General features: G+C 52.4%; 1 protein-coding gene across 2 annotated transcripts in view; it reads right to left on the bottom strand.

Moving 5' to 3' along the window:
* The window catches only part of Ephb4 (EPH receptor B4), a 24,887-nt gene extending 21,043 nt beyond the window's left edge, over positions 1-3,844 (bottom strand). For both annotated transcript variants that reach the window (XM_026778173.1, XM_005371435.3), the window contains exon 1: positions 3,352-3,844. In XM_026778173.1, coding sequence (XP_026633974.1) covers positions 3,352-3,403 — 52 coding nt within the window. In that variant the 5' untranslated portion in view covers positions 3,404-3,844. The remainder of the gene's footprint in view (positions 1-3,351) is intronic.
* Positions 3,845-10,492: the final 6,648 nt, after the last annotated feature.

Here is a 10,492-nt window from a genome sequence, read left to right as displayed (position 1 = left end):
AGACCAGGCTGGTCTCGAACTCACAGAGATCTGCCTGCCTCTGCCTCCCAAGTGCTGGGATTAAAGGCGTGTGCCACCATCGCCTGGCAGAACAAAAACTCTTGAACTCCTTTCTCTCTCTTCCCCACATAAAGAAAATCACATGTGTGTGCGTGCGTGCGTGCGTGCGTGTGTGTGTGTGTGTGTGTGTGTGTGTCTGATTATGCACACACGCGTGCTGGGGATCCAAAGCAGGTTGTTAAGCCTGGAGGCACCATTCCCAGATGGATCACCATCCCATTGCCCTTAAGAGTCATGCTTCCTGCTCCCAGTACCAGCTCCACTAGCAGCAATTGGTAGGCACTGGACTACCTCTAGGGATTCCGAGATCTAGGCTTCCCAGGAGGCTGTGCCCAGCAGGATGAGGGAAAGCCATGCTGGAAGTTAAAAGTCCACCACTCAGGAAGTCTGAAGAAGGTAGCTCTTCAGCTGGACCTCAGCATTTGCCAGAGGGGTTGGGGGCGCGGCTCCTTGTTTAGTGTGCTTCATCCCCAGCAGCACAAAAAGAGCTGCAGTTAACCAGGCCTTTAATCCCAGCAGAGGCAGAGGCAGAGGCAGATGGATCTCTGAGTTCGAGGCCAAGCCAGTATACAGAGAAACCCTGTCTCAAAAGACAAAAACAAAGAACCAAAAAGAAGAAAGAGAGAGGAGAAAGAGAGAGAGAGAAAGGAAGGAAGGAAGGAAGGAAGGAAGGAAGGAAGAAAGAAAGAAAGAAAGAAAGAAAGAAAGAAAGAAAGAAAGAAAGAAAGAAAGCGAAACCACTGGGCATGGCAGCACATTTCTGTAATCCCAGGATTTGGGAGACAGAAAGACCAAGAGTTTGAGACCAGGGTCCACTACGTAGTGAATTTGTAGCTGGTATGAATGACATGAAATCTTGTTTAAAAACGAAAACCAGGACATCCCCAGCCGGGCCTTGCCCCTTGGGGCAAGGGGCTGCTGGCCCAGGCCATGGTTCCCTACAGGCAGGCTTGTCTTGGACTCCTCATTCCCTCTCCTTCGTGCCAAAATTGGCTTGCGTCCCAACTCTAGTCCTCTTCCCAGGCCCCACCCCCTTTTCACACCAGACACCCCAGTTCTCCTTCAAGGTGGTGCCCTAGCCTGAGGCACAGCACCTCCCCCATTTGCCACCATCTGAGGAGTAAGTTCTGGAAGCCTGGACTCTTGGGTTACCACCCCGGCTCCTGCAGAGGCCTCACCACATCTGGAGCTGGTTAGGAAAAAGGAGGGGATTTTAGGGGTGTGGGGGGGGGAGTGGGGGTTATGAACACACCTGACAGGGCTCTGGGATCACTTGTGGGGAGGGGACAGGGTGCTGACCCAGTAGGGGATTAGGAAAAGTGCAGAAGCCTCTGGTAATACAAAGAGGGAAGGGAGGGTTGGGGAATTCCCTGAAGCGGTTAGGGCAACCTGGGGTGTGGGGGGGGGAGCAGAAGTCAGGGAACCACATTTGAGTATTGAGAGTGGGCCCCCAGGGGAGCCAGCTGAACACCTGGGACCAGGTCCCGCCCTCCCCTTTGGGGCTGCAAGAGAAAAGGGGTGACGGGAAGATAGGGTGGATGAGGTGCGGCCTCAAAGCTCCGGGTGATGTCCATGGGTGCAGGGGCAGGCAGAAACCCGACCAGCTGGAGGCGAAGCCTAGGGGCCCTCAGTGGGTGGCAGGAGCCAGGAGAGCACATTGGGGACAGGATGCCAGGGTTCTGGGAAGGGGGTGGCTAGAGGCCTAACACTCCACCCTCCATTGTTCCAGCCTGGATAGTGTTTTCCTGTCTCCAATTTACACACTGTCTGTGCTACAGGCTTGCTCTTCAGCCTGCTGAGCTGAACTCAGACTCACTTTCACGATCCCAGACCACTTCACCCCCAGCTCACTACAGCCTCTGGGTTCCCTACCCACCCTCACCTCCAGCCCACCTCGGCTGCTCAACTCCCTTTCCAGGTCCCCCGGGGTGGCCTCTCAGTTTACACACCTGGGGGGGGGGACGTGGCCTTGGATGATAAACTACTTTAATATTTCTAAAGCTCCGGTCTTTCCATTTGTATAAATGGGGCGGGGAGGGGAGATCTGGCTCAAGCCGGGCCATCAAAAGTGAAAAGGACAGTAAAATCGATGCCCCTTGGCACAGCTGGCGGGAGGGCTTGAGAAACACCCAGGTAACACACGTGAGAAGGGGCATTTCCTGTTGGCATCTTTCTTTCCCTCCCGACACACTTCACAGATTTTCTGCCCGTTTGACTTCCTCCTCTCCAGGGGCCCCAAAGCCTTCCCTCACCCCCTCCCCATTCTCTCACTTTGATCAGCCAGAACAGCACTGCCCAGCCTAGAGGGAGCAGGATTCTCCAAGTGCCTTTGAATCCTTCCCTTCGGCAACTCCCCTCCCCATTCCCGTAGCCCACTCCTCATATACCCCTTTGATTCTAAGCAGCAAGGGAGGTTGTGGGGGAGCCAAATTCATTGAAAGGAGATTAGGGAAGCAGGGAAGGGGGGTTTTACAGGTCCTGGGCAGCCCCAAGGGGGAATGAGAAGTGAGAGGCCCACAGATCTTCAAGAGGCATTTGGAGAGGAATATAGGGAGGGAAAAAAAGCCCCAGAAATCTGAGGCCGACTAGAAGGTGGCCAGCTGGGGTGAATTAGGGCAACACAAGCCAGCGTTAGGCAGTTTCTGTGGGCTTGCACAGCTGGAAGAAAGCCACAGGCTTGGGAAAAGTTTAGGACTAAATGGCATTCAAAAGGTTGGAGTACAGGCTGGAGGAAAACAAAAAAAGGGGGGGGGGGACCTGCACGAGGTCAGCCGCCTGGCTAGCCTTTGGCGTTTGAGTGGGGCTGCAGATGGGGACACCATGACTAGGGTGTGGGGTTGTAGGATCCAGGTGTGAATGCTAGGGATTTGGTGGTGGGGGTTGTTTTATGGCCTAGCTGGGGTCTGCCCAGTCTGCAAGTACCCCTCCAGGAACTTTTCCCCGGAGTTTGGCCAGAGGTGGAGGATGGATAGAAACTTTCGGGATAGTTTTGAATATTAGGGTGGGCAGGAAAAGGAAGACTGCCAAGGGCCTTGGCATCAGGACAGAGAGTTTAGAAGACTGGGTATGGGAAGATCCCCGGTCTCAGCTCTCGACTCCATCTCTTTCCCAAACAAAAGAAAAACCCCACTCCCCGCCAGGCCGCCTCTTCCCCCGCCCCCTCCCGTTCTAGCACTATTGGTCCGAAGTGTTTAGGGGTGCCAGAGTTGGAATAGGGAGAGACCAGCTTCTTCACTCCGAGGCACAATTTTGGAAACCCCAAGAATAGGGGGCACCCCCAAGTAATCTCACCTTCTAAAGCGGTGGCGAGGGACGCCCAGCACAGCAGCGCTCTGAGCTCCATGGCGCCGCCTCACTTTGGCTGAATACGATCCGAGTTTGGGGGGCCCTAGCCCCCCCAGGTCTGACCCTCCCTTGGGCGGATGCACCCCGACTCTGCTGCTGAGACTTTCCGTCGGGGGCCTCTCAGCGATGGCCCATGCGGGTGCGCCGGGCACCCGTGCTCAGGTGCGGCCCCCACGTCCCCGCCGCAGCGCGCGCGCGCGGGGAGGCCAGTCTTGAGGGGGGACGTCCTGGCAGTGGCCGTTGCTGGGCGGGCGGAGATCGGGACGTGGCTGAGAGTTAGGGGTCCCTCCGGGGCTTCGGGGGTCCCGCCCTGGCTGACTGGGGTGGGCCGATTGCTAGCGGTCTCTCTCGCTCCCTGGAGTGGTTGGTGGCTCACGCGCCGCCGGGCTGAGTGCGCGGTTCGCGGTAGAGGAGGGTGGAAGCCAAAGTGGGGACCGAGCTGGAGGGAGGGAGACAGGCTGGGCCGGGGCTGGGCTGAGACTGGGCCGGGAGGCGCCTGGCCTAGGAGGGAGGGGCGCACGGGAGGCGGAGACAGTCCCGAGTCAGCGTCGCCCTCCCTAACTCCCTACACCCTGGAGCCCAGGCTTCGACGGTGTGGGGGGGGGGGGGAGCGGGGGAGCTGATTGGCTCTATGTTGCTGAATAATTCATGAGGGGGGGCGCGCCCGAACTGAGCCAGTCGGGAAGTTAGGAGAAAGTTTGCAAGAGGGGGAGGGGCGGCATGCGTGTAACTCAAGGACTGTCCAGGGGTGTTGGGTGACCCGTGCGTGCTGCCCGATTGTGCGTGTTGGGGGGCTGGATCCTAGGAACCTTCCGGATAGGCTTGAACCCAGCAGGCCTCACAGATGTGTGTAAATGCTCACCCCACACACACAAAGCCTGCTTTGACCTTGCAGCGGGACCTGAGATTCCACATCTGGACGCGCGCCCTGCCATCTCGTTGGAGCAGAGGATTGCATTTGGGAGGACAGGGTTAAATCTATGCCTTTGGTGATGGAAGATTGCCTGTCGGACACCGCCGCACACACACACACCTGCCCCCAACAACAATCCCAGCTCGAAGGCCTCCAGAGTGAGCACTCGCACAATCAGAGCGTGCAGGTTAAGTGCTGGAGACCCACTATGCGCGCAGCCTAGCGCTGAGAAAAAGAGCAGAGAGGGTGGAAGTAGTGGTTTGAGGACCAAAGTATAGTAAAAGTAAATAAAAGGTAGGCGTGTCAGAAAGGGTGAGGCATCCCATGGGATCTCTATGACACCTCCTCTCTGTCTCTCTGTCTCTCTCTGTCTCTCTCTCTGTCTGTCTCTGTCTCTGTCTCTCTGTCTCTGTCTCTATCTGTCTCTCTGTCTCTGTCTCTGTCTCTCTCTCTGGAGGGGGACACTCCCCCGCCGCCCGCAGCCTTGACCTCCAGGGCGGGGGTGGAGACCGCTGTGGCTCTTTCCTGAGGCTGTTTCCTGTCTGGCTTCTGGGGGCCCTCGGGATGACTGGGAGGGCCCTTCCTCTCATTTGCCAACACCCCCCAATCAGTTTGAGGGGAGGGTCCAGGAAAGATGTGCTCCCCATCAATTTAAGGGCACCGGTAGTGGGGGGCGCACTATGGATGGATGGGAGAGGTGCTACCGAAGCCGGTCCCTAGAGGGCTGCGGGAAGGAGACTTTGATTTAAGGTAATTAGTGCAGTCTGGAAACTCTGAGGTAGGAGTCTGGGGCACCTGAGGGCCTGCCAAATACCCTAACCACACCCCCAAAAGGACACAGGAGACCCGTGATGACCTCTCGTCCCAGTGCACTTATCTTCCTGCCGCAAGTACTGCTCTCCCCCCACACTGCCTTTCCTCACTCCCCAGCCTGGGTCCTGCTCCGGGGTGGGGGGTCAGCCAGGGCAGGAAGCAGCCGGTTTGGCTGGAGCCAGGCTGACCGGCTGGAGCTGGGAGTCCCCTCCTCCTTCCCCATGCAATCTCAGGCTCCCCTTCTCTAATCCACAGACACCCCCTTTTTGCAGCTATCATTCTGCACCCGGGTCCCTGATCTTTCCGACACACGGCTTCAGCCTCACCCTAGGCGCCCCTATCATCAGCCCACGTCAAGCCTTTGCCGGCTTCAGTTTTTCTCATTTAGTGGGAGAGGCAAAGCATTAGTATGCAGAGAGGACTAACCCCGCAAGAGCGGAGAGACGCGCAGAATGGAAGGGATGAGGCAGAGTGGAGGAAGGTGCTATTGATGAGATGGCCTGAAAAGATGAACCAGCCCACAGGACTGCAATGGTAGGAATCGGCAGAGAGCTTAGCAGACAGCTTCCTCAGCACCCAGAAAGCCCCGGGGTTAGCTCCTCAGCCCTGCATAAGTCCAGTGTGGTGCTGCATACCTGTAACCCCCTCTACTTGAAAGGAAAGCAGGGGCAAGTTTCAGGCCGAATTACATTGCAAGTCTTAAAAAAAAAAAAAAACAAACACAGACACACACATACACACACACACACACACACACACTCACTCACTCACACACAGCTGGTGAAAATCCCGTGATTTCCCTTTTCCAGGCAAGTGACGCCTGAGATTTTGACTCCGTTGGTCAGGAAGCACCCTCCATTTATCCTGTGCAGATGAAGTCATTCCTTCCAAAGCTCCGACCCCCAGCCCCCAGAACCGCTTTGTTGCCAAACTACCTCAGTTGCCTGCTGCAGGTGTGAACTCGTCTTAGCCCAGAATCAGTGCTTGTCCCAAAGAGACCCAAAGGAATCCCAACGCATTTTTTTCCTCAGTATGAGGACACTTTGGAGGAGCACAGAAATGATGGCTCTGCGGTTAAAGTGGCAGTCTGAGTTTGAATGACAGACTAAACATGGTGCAAGGAGAAAATGGGTTCCCAGAAGTCATCTGTCCTCTGACCGCCACATGCACACTGTGGCATGCACTGGCTCCCACCTAACCCAATAAATAAATAGATAAAAATTTAATAAAAAAATTAAAGGCCTGGAGAGATGAGTTAGCAGTGCAGGGCACATGTGGCTTTACAGAAGGTGTGAGTTTGGTTCCCAGCACTTACACGGTGGCTCACAACTGTCTCTAACTCCAGTTCCTTTGGATCCCCATCCAATGCCCTCTTTGGACCTCTGTGGGCACCAGGCACGCATGTGGTGCACAGCCAAACATGTAGGCAAAACACCCATACACATAAAAAAAATTTGGAAAATATAAAAAATAACAATAAACTAAAGCATAGAGCCCTTCCCCATTCCCACATGGCAAGTGTTAGCAATCAACTGTGTCCAGGCAATAACAATGAGGAGCTCACACACTGCCAGGCCAATAGTTACACACCACACGCCCCGGCCTCCTGAACAACCTTAACAGCAGGAGCCCCCCCCCCTTTTTCTAGCCCAAGCAAACCTCAGATTTTATATATATTTGAATATGACCTTGAACTCTCGATCCTCCTGCTGAGACCGTAGTGCCAGGACTATAGACCTGCACCAGCTCACCAGATTTATGAAGTGTTCTGGATGGAACCCCCAACTGATCCACAACCCCAGCCTAGGATTCCCCTTTCACATCCTGACGGTTTGTTTTGAGCCCTCACCTAGACAAAACTTTTCCGGATGTGTAAACGGGGCTTAGTGCTGCAGGCCTATAATCCCAGCACTAAGGAAGCAGAAGCAAGACTGCCGGAATTTTGAGACCACTGTGCCCTGCCGTACTTAGTGGGTTCTAAGCCAGTCAGTAAAATCTTGTCTCAGAAAAATAGAAACCAAAGGATAGAGGAAGGGCAGTGGGAGAGGGGAGAAGAACAAGAACAAAGTATAATGACAAAAATGTAGGTAGGAAATGTTGTAACAAAACACGTTACTTTGTAGGCTAACGTTCAAAACCTAGTAAGAGGTTGACAAGATGGCTGAGGGGGCAAAAGACCTTGTGAAACGCAATGACTGAGTTTGAGTAGTAAAGAAATGATTCCTACAAGTTCTCCTCTGACCCCCCCCCCCACTGACACATACGCTCACACACACACACACGCACACGCACGTGCACACACACCCCAAATGTTATAAAGACAAAACCCAAAATTGACAAGAATAAACCAGAAGAAAAGTTCCTGTATGTTGGAAATAACAGAGACCAGATTAGCTATCTACCCCTCTAAAGTATAAACTGTAGAAGTCGCAACATCTCCTCTCGCAGCCCAGCACTCCTATCTTGGCACGCTTAACCCTGTCAAGTCCAAAGTTCAAGATTATTTCAAAGTTCCATGATGTTTAAACTCCAGCGCCCCTCACCTGTCTGGCTGCTTCCCTGGCCCTAGTTAATAAATACCACCACGTTAAACCGTTTTCTGGAGGTGGTTTGGGTGTGTATGCCCGCTCTTTTTTGCATGCAGAGGCCAGAAGTTCACCACAGGTGTCTTCTGTTGCTGTTCACCTTGTTTTTTGGACACAGTTTCTCTCTGAACCTAGGGCTTTCTATTTTGGCTGGACTAGCTGGACAGAGAGCCCCTGGGTATTACCTGTCTGTGCCCCCCGTGTGCTAGGGTCACAAGCTGGTGGCACCCTGGCCCTTACACCTACAAGGATCAGAACCCAAATCCTCATGGCTTCATGCTTGTGTGGCAAGTGTTTGACCCGCTGAGCCATCTCCCCAGCAATCCTCATCCCCTTTTCTCCTTTTGAGACATCCCAGGGTAGCCTAGAAATCAATGTGTAACCGAAGGTGGCATTTGACTCCTGTTCCGCTCGGTGCTGCTATTGCAGCAGGCATGCACTACTTCACTGCATTTATGCGGGTTCTGGGGGTTGAACCAGGGCTTTGAGCACACTAGGCAAACACTCCATCTGCAGGTACATCCTCAGCTCTGAGCAGCTCTTCAGTGAGTCCCAGGCATAACGACACTTGAAATAACCTAAAATTGGACATGGCCCTTTATTAGCCCCATGTTCACTGTTGTTAATTACCAGGATGGGGGGTCTCACGTGTCCCGGGCTGGACACAAACTTTCGGTGTAGGTGAGGCTCACTCTGAACGCTCGATCCTTCTGTATCTACCTCCCTACAGCTCTTATACAAAAAGAATTGGTAGGGCTGGGTGTGGTAGTGCATGTCTTTGATACCAGCACTTGGGAGGCAGAGGCAGGCAGATCTCTGTGAGTTCGAGGCCAGCCTGCTCTACAGACTGAGTTCCAGGACAGCCAGGGCTATTCAGAGAAACCCTGTCTCAAAAACAAACAACAGCCAAAGAAAGAAAAATAACAACAAAAGAATCTGGTAGAGGTATTGTACATTGTTGAGAGAGGTGTACAGCTCAAAGCCTTTTTCAGTTTTTAAGACAGAGTCTTGACATGTAGCGCGGGCTGATCTTGAACTCACGATTCTCTAGTCTCTACATCCAACAAGCAGCACCATACCCATCCAAATATTTTTTTAAAACATTATCTGCTTGTTTAGTGTATGCATGTGTTTATATACACATACACAGGTAACATTGAAAATGTGGAGTTCAGAAGTGACTTGCAAGAGTTGATTCTTAGGGCTACAAAGACGATTCCAGGGTTAAGAGCAATTGTTGCTCTTACAGAGGACATGGGTTCAGTCCCCAGCACAAACACAGTAGCTCAAAACCATCTTTAACTACAATTTCAGAGATCTTACTTCCTTTTTTGTATGTGCCTGTGGCGCACACACGTACATGCAGACAAAGCACTCCCACACATAAAAATAAAAAATAAAATAACAAGGACTTGGTTCCCTCCTTCTACCCTGTGGGTCCCAAGGATTAAACTCAGGCCATCAGCTTGCTGGCAAGTACCTTTCCTGGCTAAGTCATCTCAGTGGCTCCTTCTGTTTGCTTGGGACAAGGTCTCATGTAGCCCTGCCCGGCTGCCCTCAAACACCCAATTCTCCTTCTTCAGCCTCCCAGGTGCTAGATTATAAACTATGAGCTACCACACCCAGCAAAAAGTACACATCTCACAGGAAACAAGCCGAGAGGAGGAGATGGAAGTATCAGCATCACCTAGACAGCTGGCGATGTGGCTCAGTAACAGGGCAAATGCTTAGCAGACACAGGACTGAGTCCTATTGCCGGCACAACCAACAGGAGAACAAACAAAACAAAACAATCATGAAAGCATCTCAGAGAGATCAATGAGGAGCGTTTATAATAAATGCTGCTTTTCTAGACATCATGATATATGGGCTGGAGAGATGGCTTGGTTATTACAAGCACTTGCTGCTCTTGGCCAGGACCGGAAGTTGGGTCCCTGCACCCCCACCTGGCACAGTTCACAACTGCCTAGAACTCTAGCTCCAGGGGATCCCAAGGTCTCTTCTGACCTCTAAGGCACCTGTACACACATGGGAACATATACACACATATAACACAAAAGTAAAATCATAATTAAAACTCATTTGTGGGACTAGAGAAATGGCAGAGTGGTTAAGAGCAGTGTCTTCCAGAGGACCCAGGTTCAATTCCCAGCACCCATATGGCAGCTCACAACTGTCTGTAACTCCAGTTCCCGGGGAACTGATGCCCTCTTCTGGCTTCCTTGGGCACTGCACGCACATGGTACACAGATATTTGTGTAGTCAAAACACCCATACACACAAAATAAAAATAAATGCATCTTTTACTAGTTCCAGGACAGGCTCCAAAACTACAGAGAAACCCTTTCTCAAAAAACCAAATAAATAAATACATCTTTTAAAAATTGCAGTTGGTGGTTCTTTTCCAACTTATTGAAACTTCAAGAAGCATGTGACAATCGCCACACTGCTGTTCTGCTCACAGCAAACCTTCTGGAACACAACACATCAAAAGTAGTCACAGAAACGTCTAGAATTGGAGAAGACTTTTAAGCCAGCAATGAAAGAGCCTCGAAGGGAAGCAGGAGCAGAGAAGGGGATGAGACAACCACACATGCCCTTCTGAGACAGAGATCTCTGAGTTTAAGGCCAGCCTGGTCTACAGAGCAAGTTCTAGGACAGCCAGGACTGCACAGAGAAACTCTGTCAAAAAAAAAGGGTGGAAGGTAGCAAGGGGAAAGAGAGAAAGAGACAGAGAGACAGAGAGAGAGAGAGAGAGAGAGAGAGAGAGAGGGAG

The sequence above is a fragment of the Microtus ochrogaster genome, unplaced genomic scaffold (genome assembly GCF_000317375.1).
Source record: "Microtus ochrogaster isolate Prairie Vole_2 unplaced genomic scaffold, MicOch1.0 UNK109, whole genome shotgun sequence".
Classification (NCBI taxonomy): Eukaryota; Metazoa; Chordata; class Mammalia; order Rodentia; family Cricetidae; genus Microtus; species Microtus ochrogaster.
The sequence above is the reverse complement of the archived record's forward strand: the minus strand, read 5'-3'. Positions and strand labels throughout refer to the sequence as shown.